Source organism: Chanos chanos, chromosome 8 (assembly GCF_902362185.1).
Source record: "Chanos chanos chromosome 8, fChaCha1.1, whole genome shotgun sequence".
Taxonomy (NCBI): Eukaryota; Metazoa; Chordata; class Actinopteri; order Gonorynchiformes; family Chanidae; genus Chanos; species Chanos chanos.
The window spans coordinates 44,373,755-44,396,254 of record NC_044502.1 but is presented as its reverse complement, the minus strand read 5'-3'; the positions used below and the strand labels follow the sequence as shown (position 1 = coordinate 44,396,254).

Sequence of the window (22,500 nt, the reverse complement as noted above, 5' to 3'; positions counted from 1 at the left end):
GGGATGAGCTGAATTACTGTCAGAGACAGATAGGGTGAAGAAGGCTAACGCAGGCAAGACAATCCTCGTTCAGTGAAAGAGCGAGCGATCCTTTCTCTCCACAAAGCCTCTTAAGACGCGTGTCTTAATCCCAAAGTAACTCAGTCCGTCTAATAAAACCCGATATGTGACTTTGAGCAAACTGTCACTCCTTGCTGTAAAGAAAAAAAAAAAAAAAACCCTTCGGAGACCGCCTCAGTGTTTTCTCCTTTGACCTTTTGACCTCTTAGTCTTTCTCTCTAACCTGTTGTTTGAACTTTGCCGTGACCTTTTATCCGCCTTGACGTATTGACGTGTGTTATGTTCGTAAATTGTGACATCGGATTGTGACATGTGCATTAACGTAATGGCATGCGAGCGGACACACGTGTCGCCGTGCACATGCACGGACGCAGACGTCGATACCTTTACCGACCGAACAAAACGCCTATCTTCAATGAGAGGCCGCTGAACCAAAATGAAGAGGCTTTGACATTTTGGGTCAGTTTTTTCCTCCTCGAGCAGAGTTTTTTTTCCTCGGTTTTCTCTCTCTCTCCCACGTCAGACACACAGTCACACGCGCTGGAGACGTCACCGTTATGTTCCGAGGAGGAGACAATGCATGCTGGTGATAAACTGGGCTCCGTCTCACTATAAACACTGGGAGACTTTCCCACGTTGTGAAGACAGGAGCAGGGCCATGCAGGACTAAAATGTTTATAAAGGCAGTGCTCCTATTGATGCAGAGTGCTTATGTGCCACTTTCTACGGAAAGCCCCCCCCGGGAATCTTTTAGATCGTTCTGAGGTTGATGGTTAATGTAAAAAGGAATTTATATCATTATATCCTAGGCTTTTGCTTGACCACCAGAGAAGAAACGATGAAAAAAAAAACACAAACAGAAGCAATCCTTAGTCCACAGGAATCTCCAACTGATCTTTTCCTCTGAGGTGACATCGGCACATGGGATATCCACCAGAACACTTCTCTGGGGGACTGTCTTGGGGGGGGGGGTATGATTGGACCCTGAGAACACGGCCTGACTCTGGGGGAACCTCTGTCGGTTCGGTTACATGCCGGGTGATCGGTGTGGGGCTCTGACATTGTGAAGGGAAAACACTCTTTCATGAGGCAGTCACTGAAGCCTCAGATAGACTATGAATCTAAAAGACAAAAACCTGCTTGTGCTGACCAGTTGTTTTTTTTTCCTCCTATGATTCAAAGCAGCTTTTGTCCAGATTTGACTCTCTCTATATATATCTTGTTGCTTTATCCTGCTCCTGTGTGTTGTCTGGAAAGAGCTTGTTTTTGTCTGTGAGGCCCTAATGGAGCTCTGCTTTTGTTTTACATGACATTGAATGTCTGTGTTTACCACATGCTCTCAGTGCTTGTTTTATGATACGTCAGGTCATACGTGATGCCGAGACGACCGTAAGTCATGTTTGATTTATGTGATTATGCACTAAATGCACTCTTTTTTGTGTGTGTCTTGACATGTTTATAATAACATACAAGATGAATCATGAAATGAGTAGTGATATTTCAAAACATAATGTGCCAAGTTGCTCTCGCCTTCAAATCTTTTATGAACAAGTATCAATCTTTCCTGCCATTGGTCAGCACTTGCGTCAATCACAGCCTCTTGTGTCTTGTTTTTGATAAAGTAGCTCCAGATGGCTTTGTCTGGATTAGTGGGCATCGTGTCTTTGTTTTTCCAATGATGTGTTAAGTTGCCCTGAGTCTAAACCACATCACAGTAAGAGTGTGCACTAATGGGGACAAACATAAACACAAGCACACACACACACGCACGCACGCACACACACACACACACACACGCATTCACACACACAGTTTCATTGCGGGACACACACACATCCACCAAACCTGCCGTGGAGAAAAGAGCAAGGTCATTTTCATCGTGTTTTGACAGTTCTGATTTTGATAACCTTAATTCCTTCAGGCATTCTGTTAGATATTTAAATCAACAACGGACTTTCTTTTACAAGCCGTAGCATTTCAACGTTTTTGATATTTTGTGATCAGAAAAAAAACAGCTTGTGAGTGAAAAGAACAAAGTGAAAACATTATTAAAAAAAAAAAAAAAAGAGAAGAAAAAAATAAAAGTTGGTCTCTCAACAAGTTGAGAGACAGACAAAAGCAGTTATCTGAGGTCATGCACTGCTCTCACTCCAGAAAGTGGCAATGTTGACAGACTCAATGTTAAATGAGACATGAGTTTAAGTGCCTGTAAATTATTTAAATGCTGTAACTTAAAATTAAACAGACAAATGATTCTCACACACACACACACTCACACACCCACTCTCTTTGCGTCCTGTTAGTGTCAGTCTTGGGTGGCGACTGCAGAGATAAACAGAGAGTCTGTCACCGTGGCATTGTTTCGGTGGATCAAATCCTGCATCTCATTTCCATGAAAGAGGAGTTCTAAGACTGTTATCAGTCAGGGCAAGGGAAGACCTCCTGTAGGGAAGGGGGACCCTGCCTCCCTCCCTCCCTCTGTCTGTCTGTCTGTCTGTCTGTCTGTCTGTCTGTGTTTAAAGCTGGCGCATTCTGGATTTGCTAACCCTAACCCTAATTTGCTTTTGAGGTACTTGTGACATCAGACGTGACATTTAGAAGACTGTTCAGATAGGGGTGGCTTTGTTTCTCTGAGTGAAACTCTGACCGGGGGGTGGGGGGGGGGGGGGGGGGGGGGGTTGTTGGTCTTCCTCGTCTGAGGGTTTAATGCGTGTGTGTGAGAGAGAGAGAGAGAGAGAGAGAGAGAGAGAGAGGGATGTCCACCCATTTTATGGATTAAGGATGATGGACAACCTGAGTGTTCCTTGGTGAAAAGATACAGAAAGCCATGTCTTTGCTGAGTCAGCTTGGCTTCATATCTGGATGCCAGCACATTTTGTCTCTGATACACAAACAGATCCCCCCCCCACCCCGTCAATCTATTGGGCTGCTAATGTGAAATTTGAATCAGCTGTATTGCTTGACTAACTTAACACATTGCAGTTTCAGACTACGCTGCAGTGCTGTTGTACAGTGACCAACCATGTGCCTGACTGCAACCCAGAGTCGCAGAGTCTGTGTTTTGACTGGAAAGTGAAAAAAAAAAAAAGCGGGGGATGTGTTGTTTTTCATTTGATTGAAAATGTCCAAACAAATCCATTTCTCTATACTATCAGCTCCATAATCGTGATGGGGGAGGGGGAGGAAAAAAACAAAAAACAAAACAAAACAAAAAAACCAAAAATGCCCAACCCCTTCTGATTCAGTAATCCCCGGAGTAGTGGACGTGTTGGTGTGCACATTTCCATTCTCAGGCATACCCCCCCTCTTCCTCTTCGGTCTGTCCTCCCCCTCCATTCGTCAGTCCCAGTTCACTGATAACACGGTTGTTTTACTTTACGACGACTTTGGGTGGTGGCACACTCAAGATGAATTGCATTCAGGTTGTTTACAGAGCCCCCAAAGCGGCTGGAGCTTATTCCTTTTTTTTTTCTTTCTTTCTTTCTTTCTTTCTTTCTTTCTTTCTTTTTTTTTCCGTTTTTTTTTTTCGTTTTTCTTCCCAGAACCCATACTACCACTTTCCGAGCAAAGGTCAGATGAACACGTTGCCAGTGGGCAAATGCTTCATGAACTTTTCTCTCCAAAAACCACAAGAACATGTGATTATCACGAGTCCTGCTCTCCTCTCTCTGCCCTGCCAGTCTCCCCGACACAGGGCCAGCATTGAGAGAGAGCGAGAGAGAGAGAGAGAGAGTGAGAGCCTGGCTGTTTTTCACCGCACTGTTAGTGAGCCTGCTCCCAGGCAGTTTGTCATAGAACTCTGGCCCGTTGTTTGCTGTTTAAGAACGTATTTCATCTGAGATTAAGATCATCTGAGATTTAAAAAAAAGCACCTGTCTTCCTCGTTTTGAGGGTGGTTTGTGTATGGTTACATTAAATGTATGTTTTGTTGACATCTCATACACATATGGAGAAGATGTACCCTGTTCAAATTGCCATATTTCCTTCACTACTGCTTTAGGCCGTCAAAGAGAAGCGGCAGAAAGACTTCATAAACAAGCTGACTAATATGTAAACATAAAACACAAACAGCCCCCCCCCCCCCCCCCCCCCAAAAAAAAACACATACTCACACACACACACACACTCTCTAAGCGAAAGGTCCAGAGTTTTGAAAAAGCGATGAGAGCACAGCTGTTTTTTTGGCTGCGTCCCCTCGTCCCGTTATTGCATTGCAATCACGGTGATCCGTAATGTGAAAAGCATTAGCGCGCGGGTTTGGCGCATTCCCATTGGCCGATTTCCAGCCCCGAGCCAGCTGTGAAGGCCGTTAATCGCTGTCTGCGCAGCTCTCACGGTCAGAGGGCAACAGAGTCTGGGGCGGGGGGGGTGTTTAAAGGGGGAGAATAAGGTGCTCAGCTCCACTGTTTTTCATGGAAAATCTTGTCCATATGAACCCCTTCTGTGATTACCCCCAGGAAAAAGAGCGATGAAAGTTTTTTTTTTGTTTGTTTGTTTTTTTTTTTAACGCAGACACACCTTTATTTTGATTTGTGTTAAGGCACGAACATTAATATCTCCAACACGGAGTTTGGCCTGGACGCGGTGAAGTCAGATGTAGATGCTGTAAATGGAATTTGTCTGGTTCATAATAGGTTCAGTTATAAATTCTGCTCTGAGGAGTATGTTTTTGTTATACTCTTTGAGGGTTTTTTGTTGTTGTTGTTGAGCTGATGGATTTATACATTGGTTGTACAGGAAGCTTTTAGTGTTTTGACCCTGAAAACAGTGATTAAAGTTCTGGTCCATTAGACAAAATTAGACAACAAAATGATCTCAAGTAGTTTTGGCACCGGTTCACCTGGGAGTGTCGTTGAAATTCAATTAATTTTCAAATTGATTTTTACACAGTTAGATTCATTAGATTACGTGCTAATTTCAACACCTGTTTAACTGGTCTTGATTGAATTCCCTTCCTTGTATTTATTTATTTCATTTATCAATTCATTTATTTATTTTCCCAGTAGAAATGAGGCAATCCAACACAGAATTCACGAATGCGCTCTCTCAGGCTAAAAATTACCAGTACAGTAAACAGATCCAGATGTTTCTAGATTTTTCTGCCTAAACACTCGTGTCGTCATCATATTAAGAGTTAATAGACTCTCTGTATGCCATGGATCATCTGTGGAATAATGGTGACAGGTCTAAGATGGGGGTTCACTGGTTGCGGCATGTATAGATTGGTCACCATAACAGCAAACATAACAAGAACAATGCAGTGTGTTTCTTTACTTGTACTCGGCTGCATCAGTGCGGTCAGTGGTGCGTTTCTTGCTTAAGGCACACTGTGTAACAATGAGCGAATTCCAGTTTGGTTAATGAGAGACTGACTGACTCTCTCACTTTTTTTTCCCCTTTTTTTTTTGTTGTCTCTTTCACCAGACTGATTCTTAACGTTACCTCGCATGTTATCCTGCTGATATGTTTGTCATTCATATTCGTGTCTTGTTCTCGTCCATAGAAGCTCCGAAACATTTACTGTGCATCTGTGTCCACTTTCGAATTCGTCCACTCTGCGATCGAATCGCTTGCTCGCTCGCTCGCTCGCTCGGAGCCCTGTCAGGGGGGTGCATTCAGGGAAATCCTGCTATAATCTGACGGTGGGAGAATCAGCCTTGGAAATGTCGCCGAAGAGAACGCCGTCTTTGTGGGGAGCGTTAGGAGTTTTTTTTTGGGGGGGGGGCGGGGAGGGGAGGCTTTTACATGGTGTGGATGATGTAGGGGTCTGTCAGGCGCCAGGCGAAAGACGACCACCCCCCCCTCCCTCCCACGGTGACCTCTGAAGCCACTGCTTCAGCTGGAAAAAACACCTGCGAGTATGGCTAACCTAGTTTGCCGAGCAGCAGCAGCGGGGTAGCGTAGTGGTATCCAGTCAGCGGGTGGCTTTGCTGTACTGGGATCCTGACACGTTCATTTGTCTTTACTGGGCAAGTGCGAGAATGTTGTACGAGCAGATGGAGGGTCTCGTTTCTCTTTCTCTTTTTTTTTTTTTTACCTTTAGAATGTGAGCAATGTTAAGATGACTGAAACAAGGGAATATTTATCTTACTTAACATCTGATACCTTTGTTTTTTTTTTTGCCAAAGCCGATAAGACGGGATCCCAATGGGAATTTTCGCTTAGGGCTGCAGGCTTCCCGTCCACCGATCCACTAATGGGAACTGGTAGCCCTTGCCAAAAGTACTTAGAGCAATGCAGAGTTTTGCGGGTAACTACACATGAGATCTCCGAGCCCCTCCACCACTGCCCATAGCCTGCTAATGATAACAGACTGAAGAGTTTTACTAATAGTGTTCCTAATGCAATAATGTCCTGAACCCAAGTAAAGGAGTTAATAACGTTGAACTAATTTAAATGCCCTTCATCTCTGGGGCTTATCTGTGTTCTCTGGATGCTTTGAGTGGAGGTCAGAAAAGGGGAGAAAAGAGCCCTTCAATTGTGTGTGTGTGTGTGTGTGTGTGTCTGTCCCTGGCAGTTTTTGCCCTCGGGGTGAGGGCCAAATTGCTAAATTGTGGAAAGAACAAGTGTTCTTGGAAAAAGACTCTAGTGTCTTAAATTTACTTCTCGTGGTGACTGCATCATATGTTTTTAGCGTGTTCTACGTCTTTCTCTTTAATGCTTTTGAGCAACTTTTTTTCTTTCCCTCCCCCCTCCACAGCCTCAGCTTCCTGTTACATTTTGCCTGTGGGAGTATCTTATTTATTTATTTATTTATTTATTTTAAAAAGGCCTGTTGTGAGGCACTGAGGCAAAATGCCCCAGCAGTCATAAACAAGCCCTCTCCCATTTACTGTCATTTTGGTAGCCATAGTCATTAGTGTCTTGGCCCATGAAAGAGGGATGATAATTTGTTTTCTCCAGAAGAGTTACTGGGGGGGGGGGGGATTGTATTGTTTATTTATTTGTTTATTTGTTTGTTTATTTATTTATATATTTATCCCCCCCCCCCCCTCTTTCCCATACACACATTCATCAAGGAGAGCAATTTATCAGTGACATGCATGCTTGACTGACCAGTGTCTGTCTAATGGGCCTCAAAGAATTCTCAGTACTGTCATGGCTCAACACTGAATGTGTCGATGGACTCATTTTGGACACCCCCCCCCCCCCCGTTCCTCATTGGACAGTTTGTTTACTACAGGCCACATGCAACAGTATCACCCAAATATCATTTTAAGAGTTTGCGAACAAAGATGAACATCAATCTTCAGCAAGCAAATAAATAAATAAATAAAAAGGAGGGAAAGAAAGAGGTGTCAGATGATGGGGCTTGAATGATGTCTTACTTGAAAATAGTCTCTTGTTTATGAAAACAAAGAAGACGACTTGTCGCCTTTGGATCGGTGGTTAGGTGGAACAAAGATGTTTTCACAAACAGATACCCAGTGATCATGTCTGATTTATGACGGAGAACAATCTCCTTCAGGGTCTTGTCAAATGGTTCCCTGCCCTGCTCCTGGAGGTACACAGCTCTGTGTGTTTTAGATCTCTCTCCCTGCCCCCGTGCTCCTGATTCAGCTTGTCAGCTAACTAACAATCCCCAGATCATCAGGATCATCATCAAACCCCAGATTAACAAGATCATCATCTAGCCCTAAACTGTCAAGATCATCATCAAACCCCAGATTATGAAGATCATCATCAAATCCCTGATTATGAAGATCAACATCAAACCCCAGACTGAAAAGATCATCATCAAACCCCAGATTGAAAAGATCATCATCAAGCCCTAGACTGTCAAGATCATCATCTAGCCCTAAACTGTCAAGATCATCATCAAACCCCAGATTAACAAAATCATCATCAAGCCCCAGATTAACAAAATCATCATCAAGCCCCAGATTGACAAGATCATCATCAAACCCCAGACTGAAAAGATCATCATCAAGCCCCAGATTAACAAGATCATCATCAAGCCCCAGATTGTTCTCTGGTGAAGGCCTGGTGAATTTAGGCAGGTACTTTTTTTGCTTGAGTGGAATGTTTCCTCAGGAGGACTGAGTATTGTGAAGTGTTTTATTGAGAAGTTGTTTATTTGTCACTTTGTCCTCTGTGTGCGTGTGTGTGTGTTTTTTTTTGGGGGGGGGGGTGTCCTGAGGTATACCATTCCAAATACACCATAGTTGATTATTTGCTGGCATTGTTCACAAATCCAAACAGTTTGGATCAAGTTGTCCCGCCCCCTCTAAATCCCCCGTTTCAAACAATGAAGCGCAGCCTATTTTCCCACAACCTTTTTTTTCCGTTGCTGTTTTTTTATTTTTTTTTTTCAACTTTCTCAAAAAAAGGAAAAATTAAAAAACAAACAAACAAAAAAAAACCAACGTTCAAGTGTATTAGTAAGCTGCTTGTCTGACAGTTTCTGGGCTATCAGACAGATTGAGAGAGACTGCTATCCATCTCAGACATCTCCCTACCTGTTTATCCATCTCAGACACCTGCCTACCTGTTTATGCTGCTTTTCGCCCAAGTGCATCGGCTTCTCCATCCCGGGGCTCCTGTGAAATGAAGGTGGGGGTGTGGGGTGGGGGGTGTGGGGGCAGTTTGAGAAGCCTGCTGTGTGTTTGCCTGTTTCCTGTCTGATTTTGCCTGGCCCTTCAGGTCTTTTACCTAAAGGTAACTCCGGAAACCCAGAACAATAGCCCTTATCAGGCTGCTAACTGACCTTTAAAATATTTTCCTTTTTTTTTTTTTTTTCTCCCCCCTTTTCCCTTCTGCAGACTCAGGCTGGAGAGTCGTGAGGTTGCGTGGGTTCGCCCGGGGATACCCGTGTTTATGAACGTGTCCGAGGTTTATAAAGTCTTGGCCTTTGCCAGGCTGAGGTCTGATGGCCCAGACAGAGATTGATGCTGAAGATCACCAGGAGGCACATGCCATATGCAGACCTCTCGTGTGTCGCATTCTCTTCCTCTGCCCTGAACCTCAGACCCTAAATATAGCCGTGAAGGATCTTATAGCATGACGTGTCACGGCTGGGTCTCCTTCAAATGGCAGGAGAGCCGCTTGCGGTGGGAGGCGCAGGAGCCCTCTGTGAAGGGTTTCCATAGCTCCCATTGCTTTTTTGGACCATATGCTGGTCGCAACACCTGTGTGCCGCTGATGTACCAAAAAACATAAAGTTTGAATTTCATTCAGATCTTTTATTGATCACCGCCACCATCTTACCAGTTACCAGTGCAGTCATCAAGACAGTGATTCTTGTTTTATCTCTCTCTCTGTCTCTCTCTCTCTCTCTGTCTCTCTCTCTCTCTCTCTCTCTCTCTCTCTGTTTCCATTAATGAATGAGATGCAATGAAACTTCAAATCACTTCTGTCCCTTTTTTGTTGGTTGTTTATTCTCTTTCTTTTTTTTTTTTTGTGGAGAAGGATTTAATTGTGCTTATTGATTTCCTGTGAAGTGAGTAATGAAAGTCTCAGATGAATTATACATTACAGAGTTTATAGGAAATGATAGATAGAGGAGAAATGAGATGTTCGTTCTCTGCAGCTGCAACCCCCCCCCCTTCCTCCCACGGGGGATCAGTTTAAGGGCAGAAAAAAGAGAGTAAGGTGAGGGCGGGGCGGGGTGGGCTGAGGCGTTGGGGTGGGGGGGGCAGCGTTACACTCTCAGACTTGTGTTGGGGGGCAGAAGAACAGCAGGCATGAAAAGTGGAGATGTGTTTGATTTAGTGAGGGGACTTGGCTGTGAAATGTGATCAGGCCTGCACACAGGCGGTGGACTGCACTAGACGCTTCTCGTTACGTTATGCGAGGGTTGGGTTTGAAGTGGGGGGGGGGGGGGGTTCTCTGCATTGTTGTGCTGGCAGAGAGTCGTGGGGATCCGGAAGGGGGGTCTTTTTTCTAGGGAGCTACAAATCAAACTAGCAGCCCGGGGTGTCTGACTAAGACAGATGAACGAGGGAAAGATGGTTGTTTTGAATCATTTTGATGTGTACAGTGTGATGATCTGTACAGTAGAGTCTGCATAGTTAAAAAAAAAAAAACAAAAACAAACAAAAAAACAAAAACAAAAAACCCATTGTGTTTGTGGCATTGCATTTTTCTTTTCTCTCTTTTTTTTTTTTTCCAGGAATATTTGGATCTGTTGGTTTATCGCGCTATAGAAAAGTGATGTTGTTTGTCTCAGCAAAGACAAATTATTGTTCTTTTGGAAATGTAATAAAATGGAATGTTGTGTTAATGTGTGTGTGTGTGTGTGTGTGCGCGCGTGCGTGAGCGTGTGTGTGTGCGTGTGTGTAGTGTGTTCTTGTCGTGATTTATGAACCTGTCGTGGCTGTTCTCTGCAGGGAAACAGTCTGAGAGGTAGCAGAAACAAATCAGCCACATCTGCCCCCCCAGCCATAGGCCTGTCTTACCCATCAATTGACAGACATGTTAAAACACCACCTCTGTGGCAAACAGCAATCAGACCAATCAGAAGGCACAGACACACACACACACAAAAACACACACATATTTTAGAAAAATACAGGCAGTACACACAGACACACACACACACACACGCGCGCGTACTTGAACTCCCCTTGTCTCTCCAAAGGATTTGATTCTTCTGACATTCCATTTTCCATGCATGTGCTGTCTTACTCATGTGTAGTACACTACACTTAGTATATTAGATATGGCCTGTACACTAGAGTATGTTATGTATAGTATAGTATATACTATTATAGTGTGTGACTATAGTCAATTAGTTGATAATATAAACACACACTCAAACACACACACTCATTGCTGTAAAGAATGCTATTAAAAACACTTTGAGATTTACTTCTGTCTCTCCCTCACACATTCCTCCATTAATGGGAGGGGGAGAGAGTTAGCTTTTTTTTTTTTTCTTCTATTAAATGACACTCTCCCTCTGGGAGAAGAAAAAAAAAAGGAATACCTTAATTTCATTTGCTACACTCTCTATCTCTTATAAATCAGAGCGTGGAACTTAATCAAATGTCCTTTTCTTAGAGCTTGGTATGTTTCTTTTTTTTTTTCTTTTTTTTTTTCCTTGAGTGGGATAAATCCACACTGATACCACATTCTCAGCAGATGCTACAGGGCCGACGGCACTTTGTGCAGAAGAGCAGGAGAGCAAAAAAAAAGGGAGACCAAAAAAAAAAAAAGAAAAAATTTGGGGCGGGGGGGCATTCGGGGACAGGGACGAACGAATAAGAAGTTGCATTGTTAAAAGTTTTTGGGTCCAAAAAAGCGAGAGGATAGAAAAAAAGAAACGGGAGGAGGGGGGTGGGGGGGGAGGAGGTTGTGATGTAAAAAAAAAAAAAAAAAATCATTAGCCAAGTTTAAAGCAAATTTAAATAGGCCTCTGTGCACTTTGTAATTTAAATTTCCCTGGCAATTATAGCATGGGATTTTACGGGTGTAAGACTGTAATATAATACAGACAGAATTAGAACAAGGCTATCAGTACCGCGTGCTAATGATGGAGCTATACCCTGCAGTCACTTTTCTGAGGTAACATCGTGAATTGATTAAAGGAAATTTGGTCCAGATAATAATTGTGTCAGATAATAAACTATGTCTCGGAGAGCTATCTCGAAAACAAACCCCCGGCCCCCGCCCCCCAAAAAAAAACAAAACAAAAAACTAGAAGGCTGCAAAATGCTTGAGCGTTAGATTCATTTTACCCAAGAGCGAAATAGCATCGGACTACGCGACGCATTTTAAATTTTCATACTTTTCTTTTTCTGTCTCTTTTGCTCCTCTTGATGTGGGCAGTGTTTTTGTACAGAGTGGAGGACCTCAGAGTATAACGTAGCCCGTGCAGGGAGCCTGCCTGCGTTTCCTCTTTTTCTTTTCTTTTCTTTTCAATTTTTCCCTTTCTTTTCTCTTTTCTTTTGAGCACAGAGGTCCTCCGTTCGGGTGCCCCCAGCGGTCTCCGGTTTGAAGATGACACGCACAGTTGTTCTCCAGAGCAGAGCAGAGTATAAAAAAAAAAAAAAAAAACCTCTCCCTTGTTTATCAAACAAATGTATGGACTGGTTTTCAGCTCCACTGATCCGCACATATGATTCAATTCCCCCACCCTCTCTCCTTTCACTCGTTCACCGGCTGACTCCCTCTATTTCCTACTCTCTCCCTTACTTTCTTTCCTCTCTCTCTCTCTCTCTCTCTCTCTCTCTCTCTCCCTCCCTCCCTCCCTCCCTGTTGAAAATATGAGATTGATGGCTGGCCCCAGATGACAGATGTAATTCAGTTGTCATTGAGATGGTAAGATATGACTTCACAATGGCACCTGAGTTTGCTTTATGTTTTCACACTGACCCATTTTCCCCAGAATGCGATGATAACTGCAGGGAAACTGGTTGCCAGTGATTTATATGGACCACCAAACACAACAGTGCTGCTATATATCTTGACGTTTCTTTTGATGTTTTTCTTTTTTTTTTTCTTTTTTTTTTTTTTTTTGCCAGGGTTCCTCCTCAAACCCACACTTACTGGTTTAGTAGTCGTTCTTTCCAGTCTGGTCCATAATGTCCAGAGCGAAACTGGATTTGACTTTCATCCCAAAACTGCACGCTGATTTATACCTGGGAGACTGGCACACACACACACACACACTCACACACTCACATCAGCCAATCAGAGACAGCAGTGTTTGGTCGATGTGAAAACCAGCCTGGGTCTTTGAGTTAAATGTTTTTTAAGGCCCTGAGAGTCTGAGGATCCCTCTGTCCTCGGAAGAGCACTGGGTTTGATCCGTTTGTGTACTGGGATCACTCCGTCCTCGGCAGAGTGCTGGGTTTGATCAGTTTGTGTACTGGGACTGGTGGTCCTTGCCTGCTCGTTGCAGCAGAGCTGTGGTTTTGCTTAGGGAAGGTGGTGGAGGAGTGTTGGGTCTAGATTAGAGGCTGGCTCTGATTCGCTTTTAATTAAAAGCCACCTTTTCCCATTTTTCTTCCCGGCTTGTCTCCGGCGGCGGGCTGCTCCAGCACAGATCACCAGCAGATTACGCTTTAATTATGCACGATTACGTCTGGAAAACACTGTCAAAGGCCACTCAGCAGCAGGAGAGGTAGTTTGCTTCGGTTGTCTTGTCTTGTCTTGTCTTTTTTTTCTTTCTCTCTTTCTTTCTTTCTTTTTCTTTTTTTTTTTTAAAGGAAATTAGTGCCAAGGTAGCAGTACATGCACACTGTTACAGAAAACATGGTGTTGTCATTCACCTGAGAGTTTATCTCTGACAACAGGCAATGCCTGTTGACAAACAACAGGCAGAAGACAAAGCCGTCGGCAAATGAGGCATCAAAGTGCATTACAGCGCCTGTCCCCAACCCTCCCTCCCTCCCTCATGCTTCGTGACAGAGGGACGTTTTAGTTCGTGTGAAAACCCGCTCGTGGCGGTTAGCAATGCCTCAGATTTGTGACCAAAAAAAAATGGGGTTTAAATAAATTGAGAACTGCTGTCTGCAGCAATGAGAAACTCTCTAATTTGGAGCAGAATCTAGAACAGTGTGGAGAGAAAGAGGAGAGAGGTTAGTCATGCAGACAGCTTTTTTGTTTTTCCGTGTGTCTCAAGTGCAAAGGCGCACTGATCTTCGAACTCGATAGCCTTCCAATAACAACATCATTAAGGGTTTTTTTATTCAATTTAGGTGCTTTTACAACAAAGTGAGATCCAAGCATCTGGAAATGTTTTTTTGCAGCTCCACGAAAGCTGTGCGTTCAAGCATATTGTTTTACTTAACAAATTAACACCTTGCATTGTTTAGATCTGACATAGCTGTGCGAAGGGAATTGGGGCAGGTTTGGGAGGGGGGGGGGAGTGGGGAGGAAAGGCCCTAGACTGCTGGGAAAAGCCACAGCAGTCGGTGAACATGACAAAGAATGGGAAATGGCCTCCCTCCGAGACCCAGGTCCGGGCGTTCGTATCGGCCCGCGAGGGGACGCTCTCAAAGCGAAAACAAATTCCCGTGGCTGTTGGTTTAGTCTCTCCACGCAAGTCAAACAAACACCTTAGAACTCGAACTTCAAACCGCGGCGCACGCGCTCTCTCTCGTGACTGCTCTCCTTGGCGCTGACTGAAGTCGAGCGAACGGCCAGTGTATACGCTGTTATATACGGTCTACCCGCTGAGATGCTGAGATGGTTTTCTTTCTCCGTCAGCATGTGGATTGACCAGACGGGGAGTAAGAAGCTACGGTTCGTGCTTTGTTCCTTTGACGTCCTCCCTCCTGGCTCGATTAGTTCTCTTTATTACAACCATCGTGTAATCCAGACACTTTCACGGTCCCTCTGAGACCTGCTCCCTCAGCCCTGGAAGAGAGAAGAAGAAGAAGAAGAAAAAGTGTAACACACAGATAAAGAAGATTATGTCTCAGGTCTGCACAGCAAAGGCCTGCTGTTATCAGGGGGAACCATCTTATTGTCCTCATATGTTCCTCAAAACTTTTTTTTCCCACTGACACTTCAGACGTACAGATGCCTTAGCCGTGAACTCCTAGTTCTTTAGAATTATTGCTTTGATGTACAATAACTTTTTTTTGTTGTTTTTTTTTTTTTGTTTTGTTTGAGAAGAAGATTTGAAAGATACATCTTTTTCGTCAGAGCTGAAGAGTATGGAAAGATCTTTTCGGGATGTGTTCGACCAGTATATTACTTTTATTGAGACCATATGGCGACGGGGAAAAAAAAAAATGAAACCGTTAAGCGTGAATTATCGTTCAGGTTTTGTGATTCTGTAGTTTATCATCATACCATTCCAGCTGCATTATTGGGAACCAAACCTAATCATAACAATGAAACATTGACTCGTGTTTCACGTAATGGTCTGGAATCAACAAGAGTCTCTAAGTATGAGGGAAACTGTTATAGGCAGATCCTGGTACAACAACAACAGTTACAGACCTGCTGCCCAACCTCATTCTGGGCCCATCTTCAGGTTTTGGAGAACGAGCTATAATTAAATCTCTTGATAAGACTGGAGCTCATTCAATAATTAAACTTGTTAAGTCCACTCTGGACAGACAGGAGACACTTTAAGCCACTGTAATCTCCTCTCTCTCTCTCTCTCTCTCTCTCTCTCCATCCTGCACTCTCTCGCTCTTGCTCTCTCAGAGGAGTTTACACGGTGCATGGAATCACAGTTTTGTTTTTGGGATCTATGAAATCATGAACAGACTCCTTTTTCTTTCTTTCTTTCTTTTTCTTTGTTTCTTTCTTTTTCTTTGTTTCTTTCTTTTTCTTTCTTTCTTTCTTTCTGTCTTTTTCAGGCTCCCAGCGTGAGTGTGATCATTGCTGGTGGGGTTGGCCTTGTGGCCGTAGCAGATCTCCCATTTTTTTTTTGCAGCGTAGAGGGGAGTGTTATGGGTGAAGCTGCTGTTTATTCTGAATTTTATCATTGACATGGACCGAGTTTAGCTCCCATGTGCTCTCCTGCTTTGATCTGCGTTATGTAATGTCCTGTTGTCTGAATCCTCTGTGTGTGTGTGTGTGTGTGTGTGTGCATGTGTGCATTTGTGGTTGTTGGGGACTCATCTCGTGAACCAGACGTCCCCATGTGGTTATAAATATCTGACATAACTAACGTATTCAGGACATTTTCTGGGAATTTTTTTTTTTTGTTTTTTTGATGGAAGATATTATAGTTATTGGTAGAACACAAAATGCCAAAACATTTCTTTGGTTATGGCAATGTCTAGCGATAGGGTTAGGAATGGTTATTATCCTTCAGTAACAGTAAACTATAAGTCAGTGGGAAGTCCCCATTAGGATATAAACACAAACGTACGTGTGTGTGTGTGTGTGTGTCTGTGTGTGTGTCTGTGTTAGGCAATAACTGTGTGCTTATCTAGCTGGCGGTATGTCCTCTTTCCCTCTCTGTTTGTTTATCAGTGTGTCTCCAGGGCTTCTATGACTCACTGGTCTCAGACTGTTTAACGAGGCACTCTTTTTCAATAGACCTGTCTCTGAACACTGTCTCTTTGTCCTCTGTTTGTTTGTCCTCTCCTCCAGCAAAAAAAAAAAAGTTTGGCAACTCGGCGGTCGAGCTAATCTTTGACTTAGTTAAGCTTAACAGCCTTTTGTCGCAACGACTTTTATTTGTTGATGTTTCTAGCCGGCGCTCAGTATGTCCCTCGTCGACTTCCCTTTAGGTGCTCTTAGCCGCGCGGCGCAATAAACGAACAAACAAAACAAACAACAAAAAACGAGGAGACAAGTTGCTGAAGCTCTTTTGAGAAGTTCGACGCTCTTTCTTTAATTACCTCTCCAAGTTAGCCCCGTACATGCCCACAGATTTAACACGCAATTAACAGACGAGGAGCGAGTTCAGACACTTAGCGTCGGCTTAGCGCCTCCTCTTTCCCGGCGATCGGGTAGGAGCCGCGTCTGGGCTGGTTCTCCTGGGCATCTCTCTTGCCAGCGGGGGGTCAGTGTAATTTAGCAGGGGCTCCCACGCCTGAGCCCAAATTAATAAACTAAGGGAGCGCTTTTGTGTCCAGGGATCCCGTGGCATTGTCTGCCTGTCAGCGTCGGCGTTGAATAGGTAACAAAGAATAAGTGAGTTACGTCTCACCAGAGACTCCAGCTCTGCTTCACAGCGGTGATAAAGAGTACTGTCCTCACGCATCTGCACGTGTAATTAATGACGGCCAGAAACACACACACACACACACACACACACACACACACACACACAGCGAGCGGCTCCTGGGCTAGGGTAATTAAGAAATTATTTACTGCAGGTGTCTAATCAAAACCTTAATATTCTTTGCCTGTACCTTCATGGAATTGAGGAGGGCCTGGACTACATTTTCAGAAGGATCGACGAATTCGTGCAAGAAAAAAAAAAAAAAAAAAGGCAATTCTGTCATAGGAAGTGACTCATCTAAAGGCCTTAGTCGGTTTCGCAGATTTCGACAAACTTCAGAAATTCCTTCTCAGGGTTTTTTTTTTTTTTTTTACTGAAGGAAACTGTAAAAACGGGGAAAAGTAGGGAAGGTCCGGTGAGGATGGTGAGCGATGTGTCTTTAATGTGACAGAGAAGCGTCGAAGACTTTAGAGATGGATTAGGTGGAGACGAGATGTTTGACACAAGCAGCTGATGTGCTTCAGGCGACGGCATACCTTTTAAAGGACTCTGCTTTTCATTTTTTTTTTTTCTTCCTTCTCTCTCTGTGCGTCTGTCAATACACTAAAGCGCACTGCAGCCAAAATGAATAAGTAATAAGCCATCGTGCATATTTTAGAAGAGCGTAAAAATTTGATTGACATCATCACAGTGTCCTCTCCTCAGAGTGTTGATGTGGGTTGAGGATTGAGAGCTGGTTGATGTGATCTAGGAGACCGAACAGAATTTGATTTTTTAATTTTTTTTTTTTCTTTTTTGGAGTTTGGAAGACGATTATGCTTTATATACCTTCTTCATAAAATCTTCTTTTTCATGGATACTCCTGTATGCGTTTTACTTTAGGCTTACGTTTTCTGGGTTTCTTCCTTCCTTCCTTCATTCATTCATTCAATCATTCATTCATTCATTCATTCATTCATTCAGTTTGTGAGCCGGCCACTCTCTTAGGGAATCTTCACAGCTCAGAATAATTATGGGAAAAAAAAAGAGATTATGATAATGATTAAAAACAAACAGATCTGGCCCTGAGGTCATCTTAGAGAGGGTGCAGGCCTTGAGAGGCACGTGTAGAAGGGAATTGTTTTGATGTGAAAACGTGGCATGGGGACTTGTCACCTGCTGGGGCTAGGCCAAGGTTTGATCCACTTTGCTAAACCAGAGCACTTTAAAGCAGGATTGACTATAATGCTTACTGGGTGGGTAGGGGGGTCATCGGACCCCAGCGGGGGTCTGGGTGGAGGCGAATGAGGGGGGCACGTTTGCCTGCCGGCAACTTTAATGCCCACCTCAAACAGAGGAAGTGTCTAATGACGTGTGCTTCTTTATAAATAATTAATTAATCTATTCATTTTTGTAGATGATCACTCAGCATGCTGTTGAGAGGTGTTGGAGCACCTGCAAAAACAAAACAAACAAACAAACAAACAGACAAACAAAAAGAAGTCTTCAATTCAGAAACATTACAGTGCTGTCAAACCAGATTTTATTTTTCTTTTTTTTTTAATGGACAGATAACAAAAGATCTCTGTACGGTGATGAGGCTTAAATGTCTTTTTTTTTTTCTTTGTATCTGGGTTTTCACACCATTAATACCTGGCATGAAGTTAGAGCCTGACATTCTCCGCGTCTGCATTTATCGTAATGACATAGTTGCTTCACCAGACTTCCCTTTATTGCTTTTCTCCAGCTCCGGGGGAAAAGCTGTGCCCTCAGGCATGTTCAGAATGCTGCTTACAAAGTCGAAACCAATTTATCCTAAACTTCGGATGGGGAAAAAAAAAATAATAAAAAAAAATAAAGAAAATAAAGCTCCCGTGCTGTTGAGAGCCTCCACTTTGTTCTGTGTGTTACCACAAACGTTTGGCTTGGCTCTGTAATAACACCACATGGCCATCGGTAATATGGGTCCAGGTGGGGTCTAGGGTGGCGAAGTCGGAGGTGCTGAACGATCTTTAGCATTATTAGATTAGCCAAGTTTTAGTGGCAGCATCGTCCAGGACTGGGGGGGGGGTGGGGGGGTAACAAAGGTACGGTAACCTCTGCCCTTTGCAGTTTTGCACAGTGCAGCTCTTTTCTTTTAAATCTGTGGGAGACCACGGTGTGAACTGCTGAGATCTCGGCGAAGATAACTCGAACGCTTTTACCCGCTTGAGTGTTTTTGACTCGAATGTTTTTACCCGCTCGAAAGCCTTTTCAACCCCCCCCCTCCCCGGCTCTTGGAAACGTTACTGAAGTCTTGTCAAGAGGTTCTGGCTCGGTTTCCTCTGGAGCCTGTCAGGGCCCCGCCGCCTTCTGAACCCCCGGTCGGACTCGGTACTCGTCTCCGCGGCGATAAAAGGCGGGAACGAGTGTTCCAGGGCACTGTGCGTCCAGTTGTTTGGTGTGGTTGAGAAAACTTCAGAGCTCATGGTGTTCCCACAAAGAAAAACAAAAACGTCATAAACCAGAGTGGGGAGAATATTGATCATGGCTTTAGAGAGAGAGACAGAGAGCAGCCTGCTACGCTGCACTTCAGGGCCAAAATACTCTTCTGTCTTCTCTATAACCTTCACCTTCAGGAAAAAAAGAAAAAAAGACACACAACAAAAAAAGATAAAAAAAAAGAAAAAGACCCCCTTTTCTTTCATAGTGAAGTGTTGTTTTTTTCCCCTTTGTTTAATCGAACTATACAGACCCCTGCCAAAAGCGTTTTCCTCCTTGTATAAAAATAGGTTGAAAAAACTTCTAGGAGAATTAAAACGACTTTATCTCAGTTTCCTGAACTGGTTGGTAAACCTGAATCAGATGATTAGTTCTATACAAATCTGCTTTAGGAACACACTAGACATGCTATATACAGTACTGATCTCTCTCTCTCTCTCTCTCTCTCTCTCTCTCTCTCACAGATGTTTAAATGCCTGTACCTCTCTCTCTCACAGATGTGTTAATGCCTGTACCTCTCTCTCTCATAGATGTTTAAATGCCTGTACCTCTCTCACAGATGTTTAAATGTCTGTACCTCTCTCTCTCTCACAGATGTTTAAATACCTGTACCACTTTCTCTCACAGATGTTTAAATGCCTGTACCTCTCTCTCTCTCTCTCACAGATGTTTAAATGCCTGTACCTCTCTCTCTCTCACAGATGTTTAAATGCCTGTACCTCTCTCTCTCTCTCACAGATTTTTAAATGCCTGTACCTCTCTCTCTCTCTTACAGATGTTTAAATGCCTGTACCTCTCTCTCTCTCTCACAGATGTTCAAATGCCTGTACCTCTCTCTCTCTCTCACAGATGTTTAAATGCCTGTACCTCTCTCTCTCTCTCACAGATGTTTAAATGCCTGTACCTCTCTCTCTCTCACAGATGTTTAAATGCCTGTACCTCTCTCTCTCTCTCACAGATGTTTAAATGCCTGTACCTCTCTCTCTCACAGATGTTTAAATGCCTGTACCTCTCTCTCTCACAGATGTTTAAATGCCTGTACCTCTCTCTCTCTCACAGATGTTTAAATGCCTGTACCTCTCTCTCTCTCTCACAGATGTTTAAATGCCTGTACCTCTCTCTCTCTCACAGATGTTTAAATGCCTGTACCTCTCTCTCTCTCTCACAGATGTTTAAATGCCTGTACATACTGTAAGACGAAACATGCGCGTGGGGACCTAGCCAGCTATGCCATAGAGGAGCTCGTGGAGAGAGCTAGACAGTCTTTTCAAGGTAAGTTGTGTGTTTTTTTTTTTCTTTTTAATTCTCCCCCTAAAACAAAAGGCCCCTGGTCTGCCCCCACCCCCCCCCATCCCCTGCCCAAAATATTAAAAAAAAGGTAACATTTAATCTATTTTTAACCTTTCTTAAAAAGATTTCGGCCTGGTTCAGCTCTGCCGTGGGCTTGAAAAATCCAAGCAGTCTGAGTGTTAGTGAACTGACATGAAAAATATCACCCATTAATGTATTAGGACTGATTAGACTCCTGATTGCATCAGCTTGTCCCCCGCCCCCCCCCCCCACTCCCCCAGAGCCACTGAGCCATTTCTGGAGTCTGTTGCCAAACATTGTCAGTCACCGGGCAGAGATCTTGTTTTTGTACCAATGCTGGTGCCCAATCAGATTAACCGACCAATCAAAGCATCAAAGAAGCCCATTGGTTCATTCTCCCTGTCCTCTTTTTTTTTTTTTTTTTTTTTTGTAAAGGTGCAATTACAAATGTCTAATAAGACTCTGTGTTGTCATGTTGATTACAGAATTTGTATTTAATTTGCTTTTTTGGGGGGGGGGGGTGCATGTCTTTGTGAGAGCGTTACAACTAAATAAAAAGTGGATTGACAGATAATATCATATATAAACATTATGTCTGCCATCTGCAGACCGCTGGCTTTTCGGTTTTAATCTCTTCTCTCTTTTGCTGGAGGCCACGCATCTCTAAAGCTGGTTTTAATCACTCGTCTGGTGTTTGCGGGGGCTGAAGTGGTAGGCTGTGTTGATTTGGGTTGAGTGTGGAGGGCCAGACCAGTCTGAGGCCTCCTGTGAACACATGCTAATGTTTTTGTTCTTAGAGATAATATGCAGTCCGACAGCTGTGGTTGTTAAGTCCCCTTTCTCCTGACTACTGCTCCAGAACTGCTGCTGTGCTCACACACACACACACACACACAGTGACCCTAGCAGCAGATTTGAATGGGTGAGATTGTTGTTGTTGTTGTTGTTGTTGTTGTTGTTGTTTTTGAGCCATTGCCTTTCCTCAGCCCTCTCCTGTGGCTTAAACAGACAAAGTAACGTTATTCAGGTTTTATAGTTTTCTCTCCTCAGAGCTATGTCTCATCAGAAGGTCAACACAGAGCATGTTTGTAAGAGTGTGTGTGTGTGTGTGTGTCTGTGTGTGTCTGTGTGTGTGTGTGTGTGTGTGTGTCTGTGTCTCTGTGTATGTGTGTATTAGAGAAGGACTGCAGAGGTCTTAAAATGTGTGTGCGTGCGTGTGTGTGTGTGTGTGTGTGTGTGTGTGTCTGTGTAAGGACAGCAGAAGTTTGTTTTGCTGTTGTGGAGAGAGAAGAGAAACCCAGCGGTGTATCAACAGTTACAAATACGGAAACAAGACAGGAACTGTCCGTTGGTGTTTTTCAAAAAGTGTCTGAATGAGTGATAAAAAAGAGGAAGTTGGGCTTGAGTATGACGTTAGTCACCTGTGTGTGTGTGTGTGTGTGTGTGTGTGTGTGTGTGTGTGTGTGTGTGTGTGTGTGTGCATATATGTGTGTATGTGAGTCTGTGTGTTCCTGTACATGTCTGAGTGTGATTACATCTGTTTCTCTTTGGTCTCTGGAGGTCATATGTGACTTCTCATTTTAGTTGCTTTCAAATGTTACATATGTTATATATGTGTTTCTGCAGGTTTGTGTGGGCCATGATTTAATAAAAGACATCTGTAATCTTGCGGTAACACCATAAAGATAGTCTCACATTACAATATAAATGGACAGTGAAGAGGGAACACCCCCCATATAAAAAAAAAAAACCAACCCCGTGGCTTCACCCATGACTAATTAAGACAACACACTGAACAGCTGCCCAGCCGCACCTGTAAGACTGGATCACAGTGCCTGGCAAACACAGCCAACGCTGGAACATGCAGTATTATATCAGTCCAGCCTTCATTAAACTCTTCAGCTAAATGTAACCCGCGTGTCACACGCAAACACAGCTGGCCAGAATTAATAAATGTTGACAACAGGCAAATGGGCCATTGAGATATGAATGACAAAAGAGAGAGAGGAGAGAAAAAAAAAAGGTAACAGTTGTGTGTTTGCTAATTCCTGCTATTAAGCTGTGTCAGGACCGTTTTAAGGTTAATAGGC

General features: G+C 43.6%; 1 protein-coding gene across 1 annotated transcript in view; it reads left to right on the top strand.

Moving 5' to 3' along the window:
- The window catches only part of cdkal1 (CDK5 regulatory subunit associated protein 1-like 1), a 336,749-nt gene that overhangs the window by 118,431 nt on the left and 195,818 nt on the right, over positions 1-22,500 (top strand). The window contains exon 8 of the mRNA XM_030781973.1: positions 20,268-20,371. Coding sequence (XP_030637833.1) covers positions 20,268-20,371 — 104 coding nt within the window. The remainder of the gene's footprint in view (positions 1-20,267; positions 20,372-22,500) is intronic.